Source organism: Crotalus tigris, unplaced genomic scaffold (assembly GCF_016545835.1).
Source record: "Crotalus tigris isolate CLP2741 ecotype Arizona unplaced genomic scaffold, ASM1654583v1 scf7180000017685.4511686, whole genome shotgun sequence".
NCBI classification, from domain to species: domain Eukaryota; kingdom Metazoa; phylum Chordata; class Lepidosauria; order Squamata; family Viperidae; genus Crotalus; species Crotalus tigris.
The window spans coordinates 4,306,573-4,325,609 of NW_024096565.1; the positions used below are offsets into that span (position 1 = coordinate 4,306,573).

The 19,037-nt window shown below is 40.0% G+C and overlaps 2 protein-coding genes across 7 annotated transcripts in view; one reads left to right on the forward strand and one right to left on the reverse strand.

Annotated features, from left to right (window-relative positions):
• The window catches only part of UBAC2 (UBA domain containing 2), a 129,112-nt gene that overhangs the window by 73,502 nt on the left and 36,573 nt on the right, over positions 1–19,037 (reverse strand). For 5 of the 6 annotated variants that reach the window (XM_039337785.1, XM_039337789.1, XM_039337784.1 and 2 more), the window contains exons 4-6: positions 12,157–12,284; positions 10,193–10,312; positions 6,952–7,058 (exon numbers count right to left, since the gene is read on the reverse strand). In XM_039337785.1, coding sequence (XP_039193719.1) covers positions 6,952–7,058; positions 10,193–10,312; positions 12,157–12,284 — 355 coding nt within the window. Of the gene's footprint in view, positions 1–6,951; positions 7,059–10,192; positions 10,313–12,156; positions 12,285–17,240; positions 18,455–19,037 lie in introns of those variants that run through there. The other variant, XM_039337790.1, reaches the window with a different exon arrangement.
• On the forward strand, positions 170–5,407 carry GPR18 (G protein-coupled receptor 18). The gene has a single exon (XM_039337793.1). The coding sequence runs from the start codon at positions 2,584–2,586 to the stop codon at positions 3,574–3,576; it is 993 nt and encodes a 330-aa protein (XP_039193727.1). The 5' UTR covers positions 170–2,583; the 3' UTR covers positions 3,577–5,407.

The following is a 19,037-nucleotide window of genomic DNA, read 5'->3' on the forward strand; positions in this document are numbered from 1 at the left end:
TCAGTGACTCCATCTAGCCACCTCATTCTCTGTCGTCCCCTTTTTCTATGGCCCTCTATCTTTCCCAGCATTAGGCTCTTCTCCAGTGAGTCCTTCTTTCTCATTAGGTGGCCAAAGTATTTGAGTTTCAATTTCAGGATCTGGCCTTCTAAAGAGCAATCAGGGTTGATCTCCTCTAGAACTGACCGGTTTGATCGCCTTGCAGTCCAGGGGACTCGCAGGAGTCTTCTCCAGCACCATAGTTCAAAGGCCTCACTTCATTGGCGCTCAGCCTTTCACATTCTCCAGTTAGCCTAAAATGCAGGCTGTCTTCCCAGCTCCTCAGCCCACCAAAACGTTATCAGCTCATCCTTGGGTTTCCACAAAGCAGTGTTATTGTTATGGCTAGCTGAGCTTGAGCTTTCATCCCAACCCCCTCCTTCTGTACCTGATTTCTAACTACCAGGAAAAGCATGTTAAAAGAAAAGAGAAGATGGCTGCAATTTCATCAGTTGTCAGAGCTAGAACATCCAATGTTTACAGCGTTGACAACTGAAATAAACCAGCCTGCTTAGAAAAAGGCCATCAGTCTGTTATATCACATAGCAATAAAAATTTAAAAATGCAAAATTGGCGCGCGCGCACGCGTGCACACACACAAACCCACACACACACACACAGAGTTCTTGAACCAAAGGTGTTGAACTTCTTCAACTATGGCTTCCTACTTTCTACTACCTTTTTAGAAGTTCTCGGATTTTCTATTAGATTGCCTAAATAGTTCATTTCTGCCTGGAAGATGTAGTATGGCAGTGGGTGTGTGTTATAAACAGTAAAATCACTTAGTTTCGTTCCCAGTTGGATTCCAAGTGTAGTGCAGGTCCTTGTGAAATACCTGGGGAAAGGTTTTGCTCTGTAATCTGGGAATGGTTTGATCCTGTTGGTCCTAAGTCTCGATCCCACCTGCCTGGACAATTTTCATCCAGTTTCCCATTTCCCCTTTTTAGGGAAGGTGGTAGAAAAGGTGCTTGCTTGGAGCTTCACAAGATGCTGAATGATACAGATTTCCTAGATCCCTTTTAGCCAGGTTTCAGGCCCGGCTATGAGACAGAGACCTCTCAGCAGCCTTCAATACCATCAACCATGGTATCCTTTTGGGCCAACTATGGAGCTTAGGACTGGATGGCATAGTTCTGTGCTGGTTTAGCTCCTTTCTCCAAAGTCACTCCCAATCAGTGTTGACAGGGAATGAGAGATCCAGCCCCTGGCTATTCTCTTAAGGTGCATCACAGGGCTCGGTACTCTCTCCACTCTTGTTTAACATCTATATGAAGCTGCTGTGTGAGATCATTCATCACCATGGATTGAGATATCATCAATATGCTGATGATCCTCAACTATACATCTCCACATCTTGTGGCCTGAGTGATGCTGTTGCTACTCTCTCATGATGTCTGGAAGCTGCAGGGGCCTGGATGGGGGACAATAGGCTACAACTCAACCCTAGTAAGACTGAATGGCTTTGGGTGCATGGAGCCTCAGGATCTGAGTGTTTGTCATCCTTAGTTCAGGACAGGGTTGCACTACTCTATTCACTTAGGGATTCTTTTGGACTCGCGACTCCTGCTTGAAGATCAGGTGAGTAGTTGTGACTAGGGGAGCCTTTGCACAGCTTTGGTTTGTACACCAGTTGCAGCCTTCCATGAATTAGGACTACCTGCCCTCAGTCACTCAAGCCCTAGTCATCTTGTCTAAATTATTGCAATGCACTTTATGTGGGGCTACATGGAAGCTTTCACTGGTACAAAATGTGGCAGTACAAGAAGTCTTTGGAGGCCCATAGAATGACCCATATTACACCACTGCTTCGCAAACTGCATTGGCTGCTTGTTTGCTTCCAGGTACAGTTCAACGTGCTGATTATGACCTTTAAAGCCCTCCCATGGCATAGGCCCAGACTACTTGATGAACCATCTCGTCCTGATAAGACAACCCCGCCCTACTTGTGCCAGCAGAGGAGGCCTGCTGAGGACCCCATCAGTCAAGGAACAACAGAGAAGTTTCAGAAGAACAGTCTTCTCTGCTGTAGCCCTGGCATTCTGGAACATCCTGCCCCCTGGATGAGGTTTCTCCCCACTCTCCTATCCTGTGCTTCCTGCTCCTTCTCCGTCCATCTTTTTAATTTCATATTATTGTACTTTCATTTTTTATTTGTATTGTTTATTCCTTTGCTATTGTTACATTTATATTTTTAATCTTTTTTCCATTTTATTGTTGTAAGCTGTTCAGAGTAGCCTCATGGCAAGATGGGCAGCAATTTAACAAATAAATAAATAAAATAAAACTTGCTGGTATTCTTTTATAGCAAACTCAAACCTCAGGCCCATATAAACTACACTAACTGCTTGGTTAGTTCTCAATTTAACATAATACCGAGAATCATGTTTTTGAAGATTAATTCACTAAATTTTTCTAATGTACCTTCTGTACAGCATGTAGTGGAATTGTCTGATTCTCAGTGATCCTTACAATGCAAAACCATTCTAACCAGTAACTAAACTTGATCTTTCTCTAATTTATTTTTAGATAACATATTAAAAAGTTATGAATAACTACAATCAAAGTCTAATTACAATGGTTGAAAATAGCTATCCTGAGGAATACCGAATTTCATCACTCGTCTTCTACAGCTTCATTTTTACAATTGGCTTAGTTGTAAACATTACAGCTCTCTGGGTCTTCAGCTGTACCACCAAGAAGAAAACAACTATAACTATCTACATGATGAATGTTGCGTTGCTTGACTTGTTGCTTATATTCTCCTTGCCTTTTCGAATGCATTATTATGGGAAACGCTCTTGGATCTTTGGAGATGTCTTCTGCCGGATTCTTAGTGCTTTCACTATTTTTTACCCCAGCATTGCAATATGGCTGTTAGCTTTTATAAGCATTGATAGATGTCTGGCTGTCGTTCAACCCAAATATGCCAAGGAACTCAAGAACACAAATAAAGCTCTGATGGCTTGCATAGGACTTTGGATCTTAACGCTTGTGACAACTTCTCCACTGCTTTTCTTATATTCTGATCCAGACAAAACTTCAAATTTCACTACCTGCATAAAGATGATGGATATTATCTACCTAAAGGAAGTCAATGTATTAAATTTTTCTCGGTTAATTTTTTTTTTCTTGATTCCCATATTTAATATGCTTGGTTGTTATCTAGTCATTATTTATAGTATAATTCGTGGAAGAACTTCCAAGCTGAAACCAAAGGCTAAAGAAAGATCGATCAGAATCATTGTAACACTAATTATCCAAGTGCTTTTATGTTTTGTGCCTTTTCACATTTGTTTTACATTTCTGATGCTCCAAAATGGAGAAGCAAGTTACAACCCTTGGGGAGCATTTACCACCTTCCTGATGAATCTCAGCACATGTCTAGATATAATCCTTTACTACCTAGTTTCTAAACAATTTCAGGCCCGAGTTATCAGTGTTATGCTTTATCGTAATTATCTTCGAAGTGTTCGAAGAAAAAGTATACGATCTGGTAGTGTGCATTCATTAAGTAATATTAACAGTGAGATCATATAAAATAAGTAAAGCAATATAATATACATGCATAAAGTAAAGCTTAGAATAAACTCAAATTTCTAATAAATGTATTATGTTTAAAAAAAGGAAAGATTTTATTATTCTTTTGTTTTTTCTTTAAAAAAGAAATTACTCTAGCTTGAAATGCATAATCATTTGTCTCTTTAATGTTAATATGTTCTATTTTCCTTCATTATTTATTCTAGCATTATTTTTGATAGAATAACTTTGTAATTTCTATGAGTTGCACAATTTATTAAGAAGACAGAGCGATACAACAAAATGTTCAAAATCACATGATTTCAATATTTGCAGTATTGGGAGGGTGATGGGAATTTCACATTTCTAAATCAAGTGTTTCATCTTTAATAAAATTTAAGTCTAGTGTGCATCCCTTAAAGCAGAATGAAAAGGTCTTCAAATATGCTAATGAGTTTTAAATTACTTCTGGGAATAATTTACATGTTCCTTCATTTGTCAAAATAGGTGGCTATCTCCTCAAAGCTATGGTCAGATTGATTTAGTTTCCAGAATAAAAGATTCTTTAAGGTAAACAATGCCTCAAAGTTCTTTTGAATGGTTTCATCTGTCGGAACCATGACATTAACCCCAAAACTGCAATTTTTACCTATCCACTCTGGGGTCCCGAGCTCCAGTCGCTGTCCCTAGAGTTGAGGGATAGACCGACAAAGATTCAGGGAAGATTTTAACATGGAAAAGGAAGGGGCACCCACCCCGGCAGTGGCTGCTGCCTCAGAGGAGGGAGTGCAGGCCAGCGTGCCAGCAGAGAAGGAATCTTTTCAGGTCTCCCAGATGGGGGCAAGACCCAAGATGTGGGGACAACTGATCTGGGTGTTGGACTGGACTTTATCCAGTGGAGACTCCAGACACCTCGAGATGGCCTTGCCACAATCAAGTACTTTGAAGGCGGACGAGATTGAGCTGCAAAGAGGGGCTTCTCACAAGTCGCGTTCCCCGGACTGATGGAGAGCCACGAAATCAACTATCGCTGAGGACTTTGGTGAGTCGAAGTACCTGTCTGTAGTCTGTAGTCAATCAGTGGAGAAGTTGGTGGAGAGATTTGAGGAGCTAGAGATGAGAAGTGGGGAACAACCCTCCTGTTCTCTATACGCGATCGATCATGATGATCGGCGAGGCAGCCACCAGCTCATACCGAGGGGAAGCCCAGCCCCACCTGCTCAGGGTAAGTGGCTTCTTTGTCCACGAAGCCACCTACAATAGCCTCCAGCCTCTTGGAGAGGGAAAGCCCCAGTCGCTGCTCCGGAAATGGGAGCCTGGATCGCTGTCGCCCCTCCAGAAGCCCAGATCGCCGCCAGTGACACAAGAGCCCGAGCCGTCACCAGAATAGCAAAGCCCAGACCGACGTGCCTACCAGCTGCTCAGTCCAAGGCCTCTACCGCAATGGGGAATGCCACAACCCCCACAGCTGGGAAGCCAACAGCTGCTGACGGTGCAACAACAGCACTGGGGGTAGCTACAGCCCCCGAATGTGCAGCAGCAGCTGGGGACCTTGCAGCAACCAGGGATAATACAGCTGCCAGGAGGTGCGCAACCGTTGGGAACGCAGCAGTAGCAGTGGGGCTGGCCACCAAATTAGTTGATGCTGGGAGGGGGGATAGGGATGAGAGTCCAGCTAATCATAACAATAATAACCCAAGGACCCTGGGCCTAGAGCTGATAGCGTTTTGGCGGACTGGAGAGCTGGGGAGGAAGCCCAAGCTTCAAGCAAATTGGGGAATGTGATTTATGACTGTTTATTGCAGGTGGGAATTGTACTTTGTTACTTTGTATCCAGGGGAGGGGAATTTAGTTTTTGGGTTCAACTATGTAGTGCCGATACTTTATTTCCCGAATAAAAGATTCTTTAAGGTAAACAATGCATCCAAGTTCTTTTGAAGGGTTTCATCTGTCGGAACCATGACAGACCGTCACTGCTATAAAAAAAGTTATCAGCTGTTTTTTGTCATTCAGATACAGCCATATCCTCGCCATAATCAGTCCGCTGGTTGTGAATTTAAAGAAGCTGTAATACAACACCCATAGGTGATGCCAGATTGGGGAAAACTACTCTAGAGACATTTATAGAGGTAAATAAATTAAGCCTTAAACACAGTGCTGAATTTAACTCTTAAATCCCAATAGGAGTGCATGGGCGTAAAGTATGTGTGTGGAATAAAATGAAATAAAAATATTCTAGAAAATAAAAAGCAATGCACTAAAAGGTTTGCAGCCTGGTTGGCGACTCATAGTTCAGTCAATCTGCCTTCAAGTTTATCTAATCATGACTGGATAAAAACAAAACAAAAATGAAGATACAGAATTGAATCCAAAGGCATCCATTAATTGGTAAAACAGCATCTGGAATTAACTGTGCCATTGTACCTTTATTCACCCTAAATCTGTCCCAGATAATCAGATAACCTTTGAGAGGAGATCTGAGAGACTGTCCAGTAGATTTACAAATTTGATAAACAAATAAATATGTGGACAATGAAGAGGAAAAGCAGAACATCTATAACTGAATATGCCATACAAGTTCAAATCATTAGCAATATAGATATATTAAACTCACATTTGGAATGCAGCATTCTGGATAATTTCTTTTCTTTTCTGGATAAGGCCAAAGCTTCTCCAGACCTTACCATTCTGAGGGCAATTGGCAGTTTCTAAAAAGAAAACCTCCAAGCCAAAAACATTTTTAGATAATCTAATGGTGATCTGAGCCCCTAACAGGTTTGTTGTGTCCAGAAGGTTGAATTATTTTTGATTCAGGAGATTTATGAGAACTGCTAAACTACCTCCAGAGCAGACATTCTGAAATTCTAAAGAGAGAACACAGAGTTCTAAAGAAAATTCAGTTGCTGAATGGCTGAATTTCGCACAACCCAAATTAATAATACTAAACATTTCATTTTTATACATTCCAAAAGCTCTAGAACAGTGGTTCTCAACCTTTTTAATGCCGCGACCCCCAACTGGTCGTACGTCGAGGACTACTCAACCGGTCGTAAGTCGAGGACTACTCAACTGGTGCAGCACCGTTTGCAGAATGGGACTTTTGGCGGGCTCAGCAGGGCAGAGACAGCCTGGACAATTCCTATTGGTATTTGAAAGCCAATAGAATTAGACTCTATTCAAGAGAGTCTATTCTATTGGCTTTCAAAAGCCAATAGAATAAAAGGGAATAGCACAGCGAAGGAAAAGAGGAAAAAAATGGCGGACTGCGTTGTTTGGCGACCCCCGTGAAATGGTCGTTCGACCCCAAATGGGTCCCGACCACAGGTTGAGAACCACTGCTCTAGAAATAATATTTAAGATACAAAAAGATATGAATGTCCCTTAATAGCCACTTACAATCCTGAAGGTAAGCTGCTGATGTTGAAGCCAAAAGAATATTCAATAGCTTCTACCAGGACAAAATCAAACATCACTGATAGCATCCAGGAGCCCAACAAAAATGACTGAAAAAAATTAAAAAAAAAATTCATAATCACAAACTATCCACCTTTTATAGCTAAAAAATCATTCATTAAAAATAATACAATGTTAAATAGGATGATTACCCATTCAGCATGCTCACAGAAAATGGACTGTACCCAAAGAACTAAATCTAAAGATATATTTATGTAGAGAAATTAGGATTACAATGTTAGACTACACTCTACCAAACAAAGGTTTTGCAGCAGCATCCAGAACTCACTTACTGAATCTGCAGAGTTGAATGTTCAGGCTACTGATAAAATAAGAGCATTTATATTACAGGAATTGTATCTGATTTTGCCTAATAATCAGTCATGTTAGGCAATGAGTCTTAATGCTGCATTATCTGAGAACCACTGGAAAAGTCAATCATGCTGGGAGTGATCAGAAAAAAGAGAAGGGGCTGCCCTAGCACTTACTGGCTAGACACTATAAAAGATGACACTGGAATGACCATGAAGGATCTGAAGGAAGCGGTGCAAGACAGAGGGGCATGAACAGTGCTGATCCATAGAGTGACCGAGGGTCAGACACTACTGAATGGCTGATGACGACAATTTTCATTTTCTGGGAACTACAATTCTGCAACCAGATATACGTTATGCATTAATTTCATATACAACACGTAAGCTATCTGTGATTCTTCCACAGCATTCACAATGAAATGGAATGAACTGTCCAGGTAGTTTGCAAGCTTTAACAGTGTATTTACACCACACATGGCCCACAGGTCGCATGTGGCCCTGGACAGCTAGTAATATGGCCCCGCAAGATAACAAAGAAAAAAAAGTTTATTTCCTTTATTTCCTAATATATTTATATACATTAACTATATGTTTTATATGTGACAAGACAACTCCTCTTCACTCAATGTGCCTTGGTAAGCCAAATGTTGTACAACCATGATCTATACCAGGGGTGTCAAACTGCCGGCCCATGGGCCGGACACGTCATCCGGAAGCAGCGCCCACCCCATTGTCAGCAATGGCAAAACTGTCCTGATACATTGCGCGATGTCACGTGACGTGGCAGCATATTATTTTGTTACATGCCATTTTCATCTAGTAATTAAAACCTTTAAAGCTAATTGAAGTATTTTAATGCTAATTAAAGAAAAAGGTAACAGTACTGCTTATGAATTGTAACAAATACATGGAATTAGTCTACAAAGTAGTTACAGCCCTGGCTTCAACTGATAAGCATAGCACAGCTTTGTAAAGAAGGCCTCTGGGAAACCTGGGGGTCACAGGGAGGCATGCAGAGAGCTACAAAGTACAGTATCTGCATAAACTTTGACATCAGGCCAGGACCTAATAATAATAATTAATAATCTAAGAAAATACTAATAATCTAGAGCCCCTGAAATTAGAGCACTATACTCTGGCATGGAATCCACAAGAAGCAATTACAATACAGTAATGTCACAAACAGGCCTTCCTACTTTTTAGGAAGTATCAACGTATTCTTACCCAGAAACACATCAGAAATAAGAGTGTGAAGTTCAACAAATGAGAGAGCTAGTCTTTTGAATATTTATGTCTATTCTCAAGAAAACAGCACTCTAAATAAGTGATACATGTTGGATGAGGATATAGGTAACTTTTAAAACCTCAGAGCAAATTGCTCTGTTAGCTGAATTCTGTCCAGGTTCCTGCTGTCTAGGAGCTTTATCACTGATCTCTAAACATATCTTCTTGTGGATTTCTGCAAGATAGAACAGGAGCAAACCAAGACCCAATTTTTACACTTCAGTGCATACTCATGCACTTACACAGAGAGTGCATCTTCAGCTGCTGCCTTAGAATAGAATGGCCATTTATTCATTCAGGCTGCTACATACTACTATATATATGTCAGTAGAGCCAAAATGGTTATAATACAGACAAATAAAAACAGTGAAATATATGTATAACAGGGGCCCCCAATCCCCAGGCCTATTCAGAACTAGGCCACGTGAGAAGCAGGCCGGAGTGCAAGTGTGCACAACTCAACTCACTTGCACTTGAGCTGTGTGGCATGCATGTACTGCTGGCCCACTGCTTGTGCAAATTGAAATGCATACCTGGGTGTGCACGGCCTGCCACTCACGTGGTCTGGTTCCCCCCTATCCCATAGCCGGGCTGCCAAGCTGCAGATGTTATGGACCGCTGATGTATAACATTAGATAAGTAATTCTCAACTTATGATGGTTCACTTAATGACAATCCAAATTAATGACAGCCTTGGAAAGGGTGCTTTACAGTGTATAAAGCACTTCTGACTGTTGCACCACCTCTCCACGGTCACATGATTGCGATCTGGGTGCTTAGCAACTTGTTTGCACTTATGACAGGTTGTTAAGCACATCATGATCATGTGATCACCATCAATGAGGAGGTCAAAGTCAAAGAAGATTGCAAGTTACCGCTGCCTGAAGAGCTCTGTGCCGAAATCCAAGCAGGCACAAGGCTGAAATCCTTTGGCCGGGAGCTCTTGCAGCCAGTCCCCAGGGCGAGAAGGAGCCCAAATCCAAGCAGGATTTTCATCCCATGACCAGAGAGGCAATGCAGTAAGCTAAGGAGTGCAGGGTGCCTCAGAGAGCTGGAAAAGAGCACAAGAGGTCCATTATAGGCCATGTGTGAGCTTCTCTCTGCTCAGGGACTGAAAATTCTGCTTGGATTTTAATAGGGAGGACTTTCAGTCTCTGAGCGGAGAGTTACTTGCTGGGCTCCCATATCTCCCTTACAACCAAGGGATCCCTATGTTCCTTATTTGTGACTCTTGTCTGCTTAATGACCTGCAAGATGATTTAATGATTGCAACTGTTGAATGAAGCAGTTATGTGACATCTCGCTTAACTGCTATGCTCTACAACCAAGATTTTGATCCTAGTTGTGTTGAGGACTATCTGTATTACAGAAAAAAAACAACAACTATAAAGGCAGCATGGGTTCACTATCATTTTGCTTACTCTATTACTTAAAAATGAATTTTCTAAATGGAAATATAAAAATGGCTCCCTAGAATTTTTGAATACCTTTTGTGATAAATACTGGAAGAGGAAAAAGATAGACAAATAATGAACGTAAGTATATAACTTACGAAATATGAGAACAAAACCAGAATATGAACTTACTGAAAATTTTCTACTGCCATATCGCCTTTCAAATATTCTGAAGTTGTAGATAAGTAAACTACTGCAGAAAGTGTCTTTAAGATCAAGACACACTGTTCGTCCACAGAGCAACCTCCAAATCTGAAAGGTAATAAACAGTAGTCATAGTTTCCACTTGCATTTTATGGAAATTATTTAATATATAGCAGACAAACTTTAGCAGCTGGGAGATGAACTTTAAAAAAGAGAAGAGAGATGCAGCAGGCAGGATAATATTGCAATGACAGATGGGGGCAAGGTTTTCTACAAATTTCCTTCTATATTTCTGAAGACAATGAAGTGTTACAATTAAATATAAGTTTGAACACGAATGTTTCATTTTTTTTTATCATGAAATGGCAGGAAGCAGCATCAGCATTTCTGGTGGTTTGTCACTGAAATTCAGCTCCCCCCATTTTTGTTAAGGGACAGTAGGCAGAGTCTACCTCCTGCCAACTCCAAAACATGTCTGTGTCATAATGAAAGATGACAAAATGTAGCTTCCAAATGTCAACTACTCTTTTCCCTAAGCTATTTCACCAGAAGAAAAGGCTTATATGAGTAGATTCTTTTCCTTATAACCTTCACTTTATAAATGATATAGTAACTGAAGTCACATTTTCCAGTTATAGTTCTACTCCATTTACCTACAGAAGTTCTTCCTACACTCCAAAAACCATCAGCCCATAGCACAGTAAATGTGTAAAACATACAAGGTCACAACATGCTGTTAATAGATGTCAAAAAGAATCCTTCTAGCAAGGACACTGCTATTGTTGGAACAAGTATTACCTTTTATCTCCATTTAAAGATACAAGTAAATGAAGAATGTTAGCATGCTTCAGCTACCCAGGCTTTAAAGTGTGCTAAACGTAGCTATAAATATTTTGCCCATGTTAACTTTTTTTCCTTGCGGACCTAATATCAGATATCAGATATTCATTTCAGACTAAGCTCCAGACCTATAATTTTTTCTATCTCAATTAAAAACACAGCAGGGAGAGGGAACAGATCTCTGTCTGATATGAAACAAGGAGGACTTTCCCCCATTTGCTGCATGCATCATTTTTCTTTCATCCAGGAAGTTAAGTCCAGGTTGAAAGAGAGCATGAAAGTAAAAAGAACCACTATTGAGAGAAAAGCAGAAACTGGTACTAGGAAGACTCAAATTCCTCACCACTTGTTCATTCCATCATTTTCTAAACGCTTGGGACTTCTCCTTAAAGGCACAAGTTATCACTGTCACAAGTATTAATATAATTTCATTATCTCTATATCAATTTGAGGGTGGGAGAAAAAGAAAAATAAGATGAGCCCATAGCCCCATCCTTTCAGTTTTAATACACAACAAAGAATAAACTTCTTCTTTCTCCCAAAAATGTGTGTGCAAATATACACTTATTTTTTAGGCCAGGAATTTTGCTGAAAAAAACTGTCTGAAGCAGACCATAACCCATGGATTTAGATGTATAGGGGGTGGTGTCCTGGGCTTAGACATGCCACCTAGTATCATGTATAAAGCAAAACATCTAGCAGTATAACTACTGTCAACTCAAGTTCCATTCATCTGAAATACACTTGGAACAATTTGTTTTTCTCCATAGTTACCAGCATAACCTCTTTGGATGTAACCCATCACCTTTGAAAAAAATGTTATCTGATTGTAACTGTAAAAAATTTAACATACTAATTGGTTAACAAAGCTAACAAGAAAATAGAGACTTCCTCCTCCTACACCGCAGCCACAACTAATTTCTCACATATCTACATTTTACATGAATGCTGCTCTGCTATTGGTTGTGATATGGAGTGCTATATCATTCCAAATTTAAAGTTCAAAATATTCACACCACAGCTCACAATAAAAAATTTAAAGAACACTAGCCCCTATACCGCTTTTTTATGTTTATCCCATATCACAATATTATACATCAATTGCTGCTTACCTGAAATTCCTCTTTTACTGCTTGCAGATTGTAGGTAAAGAACTTTTGATAATGCTGAAAAAGTAGAGCCAGCAGTAATGAGAAGGTGCTTGGTATTATTAATAGACCCTTTGACAGAGGTGCTTTATCTTCAAAAGAAAACAAAATGCACGCATATGCAATAAAGTTATGTGATGATTCTTAAAACAGTTTAAAAAAACAATCATGCTATGTACTTTTTTTAAAAAAAAGATTTATGATTACAATTAAATCTGTTAGATTGCTAAAAGAACTTTTCAACTCATTTTACCCAAATTTTGGTTCAAGTTGTATAAACAAAACCAACTAGGCACATGCAGAAACCACTTAATTCATTTCGAATGCTCAAACTAAGCAAAAAATGATGTGGAATTTTAAGTATCTCTGGGAAAGTTTAGTTCAACCTGGTGTCTGAATCCAGAGAATGACTGCAAGAAACAAAATTCCAGTCTCCCATAGGAATGCCCTGGAACTATACAACATTTTCTTTCTTTTCAATCAGATTGAAACACACAAACAAGTTAGAGCTTTATAAAGTGTGCTAACAAAAAAACCTGATGTACTTTTAAAATATGATTTAAAGGAAAAGAAATTGCTTTCAATATTGTCATTTTAAGATAGATGACCCAATGTTCTTAGCATAAGCATTTTTAAAAGCATTTTTAAAAAAATGCTCAGCCCAACAGCACACAGATGCACAGAATAGAAACAGAAGAAACTTATTATCAAAGAGTGTTCTAATATAAGAATGAATTTCTATTCTTTCTATAAGATAAATGAATTGTTAGATGAAATCAACCTGAGCTCTGAAAACAAACAAACAAAAAAAGGATATTTACAATGGAGTAAATGTTTTTTTTTTCTTTTCTCCCAAATGTCCTCAATATCCATCTGAGATGCTGTAATTTAAATGAGGCAGATTGCTTCTAAGGCAAGGGATCTGACAGAAGTATCTCTATTGTCTTTCCAAAGATACCACTAGTCATTAAGGTAGGAATTAATTACTTGTGGAAGTCAATGAGTGTCTTTGGGATTTTGAGAACATATTTTGGGAGCTCTTGTAAAATAACTGCCAGGGAAGGCTCACCTTATCACAAAATCACTGGGATTTTCCTTGCTATGCTATCAAGCAACACTGGACGTTCCCTATCATTCTAAGTTGTTTTGTTTTCATTTTTCTTGATTAGTAGCATTCCTTTGGGCAAAGCATTGGGTTATAGCCAGCTATTATTTCCATTTGTTAAGAATGCCTGGAAAGCTCCTTTGTGGCTTAGGGCATTTTTGTATATAATGAATACCTCAGCTTCCTTTTTTAATTAACTGGAAAGAAAAAGTAGCTTGTGGGATTTATATCTAATCATAGGCTTAATATGGAAGGTGAGATGAAATGATAGACGTTCATATTAATTTCTACCATGAGTGCAATATTTTAGTGATTTTACTGCTTTATTTATGCAGTAAATTACAGGTTAATTTTACTGCTTTATTTATGCAATAAATTACAGGTTAATTTAACTGTTTTATTTATGCATAACTTATGCTCTACCTATTAAAACACAGTGATTCTTATTTGGTGTTTTATTTCCTGTTACTTTATTAAAATAATTTTTGTTACCACATTGTACATAGAAGTATAGATGAGTTTAATAATTTATCCAAAATGCTGCAGTTTAACATTCTGATTGTTATATTCTAATCTCTTGTGAACACATTCCACATTCTACCCACTGAATAACTCAAATTCCGCTCTCATATAAATGAAAGGGGCATAAATTCCATTTTAGAGTAACACTGATCCACTGTATAAATTAAACAACTGAATTAAAGAGCAGAGTCCTTTTGTTATAAAATCTCAAGATTAGGAAAACATTTTAAAGTACGGGTACGTGCCATTTTAAAAGATTTAAGAAATATTGCAATATATATTATGATTTCCTAGAATAGTATGAAAAAGTGACAGTCTGGTAGAAAAATACTATTTAAACAACGCCTCTTAAAACTGCATCAAAATGTTAACAGTTCCAAGAGGAAAAAAACATTAATATTATTTAGGAAAGGATGTTTTGATATGGAATTAAGAGATCTAAATACAGATGTTAATGAATAAGCTCTACTTGAAAACAATGCGTAAATTAAGTTATTCTTATTTTGCCCTTGTTTAGCCTTAGCGCACTTTTGTACACTTTTCAACAAATCAGGATTAAAACAAGCTCTGCTCATGGATATGAACATAGCACATGGTAAGTGGATATCCTCATATGTTATCTGCATCAACAAGCACTTTTTATAAAAGCACTTTAGCATCACATACCAAGATTTTTCAAATCTTCATTAATGCTTTTTTAATCTGGTCCAATTTAAATGACTATAAACAGGGCTCTTTTTCTCATAGAACGCCCAGAATGGAGTTCTGGCACCTTTTTTGGATGGAACCTTGTAGGATAGGCAAGGCAGGTTATGTGACGTGTGTGAGTTCCGGCACCTTTTTTTTTTTTTTAGAAAAAAAAAGCACTGACTATAAATATACTTTAAGCACTGGGCTCATATATAATTCACTAACCATGTAGAAACTTGAAGACATTCTATTTAGTAAACCATATTCTTATCTGAACATTGTGCTTTATTTTAGTTCAAGATAATTATCAAAAAAGGAAATATCAAACTGACCATTACTACGTTCAACTAATTACCATATTGTAGATTTTTTTTGTAAAGAGCACTCAGCTTCTAATTTTTAACATGCATTGTTAGCCACTTTCCACTTTTGCTTAGTTTACCTGAGAATTGAGCAGTGTACAACCAGCTCAAAGTTGTTAGATTCCTGAGTTGTACAATATCATTTAACTGGGGAAAGGTGTTAGAACAGTTTCTTACCTGAACTGGCAGGTTTCTATATTTGTTCAACACACTGGCCTAGAAATAGTCCAGTTAAAGGTGTTGTACAATTGTATCTAGTGAGTCTTGGAAATGTAGTTACAGGCTTTATTCACATACCACATTAAACTTTAAGGTAGTTAATCTGGTTTTGGCTTAATGTTTTGTGAACCCTGTCACTGTGGTTTCTAAACCATAGTGCATGGTTTAGTGTATTTATGCAAACATAGCTATTTATAGTGGCTTAAAACCATTGACTAGGCAATTTAATTAGGTCACACTTAAAATTTATTTTAATCCCTGCTGGCGCAATCCTATGCATGATTGTTCAGAATAAGTTTATTCAATAGAATTTATATCTGAAAGAACCCCAGTAGTGTTGTTAACAAAAAGCTGAATTTGGTATCAATGGGATGCTTATTCTGTATGGGTTTGTGCTCTCCAAGCAGAAGCAAGTTTGTAGTTTGAATGTACTCCCTAATCCCAGCTGTAAGTGGACTTTCAAGTAGCAGTTGTGGTGAGGAGCATGTTTACACAATTATGATCAGAATGCCAACTGCAATCTTTCCCGAACCAGCCAGATTTAGTGGCAGTTATTCAGTCCTTGTTACCAACCAAATTGACTATAGCAATGCATGTGGAGCTTCCCTTGAAGTAGATCCAGAAAGTTCAACTTGTGCAAAATGCAACTTCTAGGTTGCTGACAGATACAATATACAGGAAACATGTGATTCCCGTAATGAAAGATCTGTCTTAGCAGTATCCATACTGATCTATAAGGCCTGACTATACAGCTTACAGACTGCCTATCTCTCCTACTAAAAACCTACTAGTAGAAGTAAAGGTACCCTTGTTGTTGCAAACTCCATTATTGGTATGCAAGAACAGGTTGCATTAACAAGCCTGGCTAGGAATTCTGGGGGTTGAAGTTCATATCTCTTAAAGTTGCTAAGGTTGAGAAACCCTTAAGGTCACCCACTTGACTCTCAAAATTAGAAAGCTGGGGAAACCACATCTCTTCCATCAAGTGTTTGTTACTTAAATGATAGATTTTGATTCTAACTGTTCTGTTTACATTTTGTATTTTCCCGTTCCAAGCCACCCGAATGGTCACTGAGAGAAAAGATGGAGTACAGGTAGTCCTTGACTTACAAGTTTGTTCAGTGTCTGCTCAAAGTTACAACAGCATTGAAAAAAGTGACTTATGACCCTTTTTCATACTTATGACCATTGCAGCATTCCCATGAGAATGTGATCACAATTCAGACGCTTGGCAACTGATTCGTATTTATTACCGTTGCAGTGTCCCAGGGTCATATGATCACGTTTGCAACCTTCCAACAAGCAAAGTCAATGGGGAAGTCAGATTCACTTAACAACCAGACTACTAACTTAACTGCAATGATTCACTTAGCAACTGTGGCAAGAGTAGTTGTAAAATGGGGCAAAACTCACTTAACAAATCTCATTTAGCGACTTAAATGTTGGGTTCAATTGTGGTCGTAAGTCGAGGACTACCTGTAGTATAAATCCAATTATAAACAAAAAAAAAGATAAGGAGCTATGTTTCTCTTCACTTGCAAGATTCACCCTGAGGGAAGACACAAAGCAACATCCTCGCTGAAAGCATACAACAAAGCTGAATGGACTGGCAAAAAAGGAGAGACCTGCTTTACCTCTACTCAGATTAATTAAACCCAGGGGGGGGGTCTCCAAACTTCGCAACTTTTAAGACGTGTGCACTTCAACTCCCAGAATTCCCCAGCCAGTTTGGAGACCCCTCACTTAACCGCGAGAGTCGCTCGAGATTTTCCTTAAACCAGAGATCTCCAACCTTCGCAACGTTAATACTTATAGACTTCAACTCCCAGAATTCCTCAGCAAGCCAGCATGGTATCCAACCTGCAACATAGCAGGCTGAGGAATTCTGGGAATTGAAGTCCACAAGTCTTAAATTTGCCAAGGATGGCGGGGGAAGCCCTGCCCTATGACTTTAAAGCCACGTTCCTCCCCTGGCAGGCACTCGGGCCGGGAAAGGGCTCCAGGATGGAGGTTCAGCCCCCAAAGGGAGAGGACGTTCCCAGCGCTAAGGAGGGAAAAGAGGAACCACCTCATCATGCCGCTCGGCTCCCGACCTTTTGCCCCGTGGCGCGGCCCCTCCTACCGGGCGGGCGAGGCGCGTGGGTACTTACACAGCCCGCTGGAGCCCGTGCTGGTGAACATGGTTCCTGGCGGGGAGGGAGCAAGCGGTTGCCTGGGCGACGCGCCTGGCCTCAGGAGAGCAGCCGCTCCGCTGAATCCCCTCTGGAGGCCGAGCAGCCTCGGCGACGGCCGGGCCGGGAGCTCCTACTAAGGCGGCCGGGATGGGTCAAAGCCGACAGGGCAAGGAGACCCCGCACAGCGCCCCCTGCCGGAGCCGCCGCTTCGTTCTCTTCCTGGACGCGTAAGGCCGGGATTTCTCTCGGTTCTGCAGGACTTCGTAAAAATAGGCCTCTGCCTCTTTGGGGGGATGAGGTTTGGGGAGGGGGGTGGCCGGATTGAAGTCAGCCTAGCTGAGCTCAATAGGAGTACCGGCCTGTTTCGAAAGGCCCAGGTGACCATCCCGTGGAGTCCTACTGGTAACTCTGCAGAGGCGCAAATGGTCGTTTCCTTGACAATGGCAGCGCTGCGGAGGGGCCGGCTGTTGTTTCCGTTCTCTCTTCCCCGGCTAGTCTACATGCCTGGGCTTTCCTGGTGATCCTAGATTCGAGGAGTCGTTCCTTGTGACCCTGCATAGTATTGAAGGTCAGCTGGATGCTGCCATCTGCTGCAGAACTGCAGCCTTTTAAGTTAAGGTGCAACCTGGGTGCGTATTTGCGGGCCTAATTAATATCTCTTTTGACACTTGTAGACAAAACCTGAACTGTGGGTGTGGTTGCACGGTCGTTTAGGTGCAGCCAGGGAACTCTGGGAATTGAGATCCATCTGTCTTAAAGTTGCCAAGGTTGAGAAACACTGCTGTAAACTACAGGAAGTCCTCCACTTAAGACCGCAATTGAACCTAAAATTTCTGTTAAGTGAAATAGGATAATTGCAATAATTGTTTGTAACAACTCACTGTAACCTGAATTAAGGACAAAATCTTGCCTACCTGTCAAAGCAAACCGGCTTCTGGATAATTTAGGCCACTGAGGGCTTTTCTGGACACAAATCTAAATCTGGCTAAATGAGTTAGGATTTAAGAATAACAGCTGAAATCAAATCCTTCTTTGCCATTAATTTATGACAGGCTTTGCACAGATTTCCTTGGAGAAGGAATTGCATAATATCCATTAGTAATGGATACTAATACTGGCTACATTATAGAGAGTTTGTGATTAACATTGATATTACATTTTTTACAAATGAGTTATATAAATGCAATATTTTTATAATAGTAACCTTATAATATTAGACTTTGATCTAAATAAAATTGTAGACTACGTCATTGGTAATAATTCTCTGCACACTTGAGCTGAGTATAGCTATATACCAGTGGTGGCGAACCTATGGCACGGGTGCCAGAGGCGGCACTCAGAGCCCTCTCTGTGGGCACGCGCACCGTCACCCCAGTCCTAGGCCTTCAGCTGGGTTTTATAAAACCTTTTCGCTTTAGGCCTCCGCCACCGTGTACAAAAAAACAGGTTCAATCGATCAATTTCAACTTCTCGTGGGAAAAAAAATCTTGCAAAGTTGGAATTGATTGATTGAACTTTTTAGTCCCATCCAGTCTTCCGTTACCATCTAGCTAATGGGCCACACCCAGCCAATGGGCCACACCCACCCGGCACCCGACAATGCATAAGTGGGTTTTGGGTTGCAGTTTGGGCACTTGGTCTCTAAAAGGTTCACCATCACTGCTGTATACATTCCATATGATGCATGGATAATTCAGCCTGTGAATCAGTACACTTAACTGCTATATTTTCAGGGATATCCTGTGACGACTTGCAGGTGAAAAGTAGCCCTTT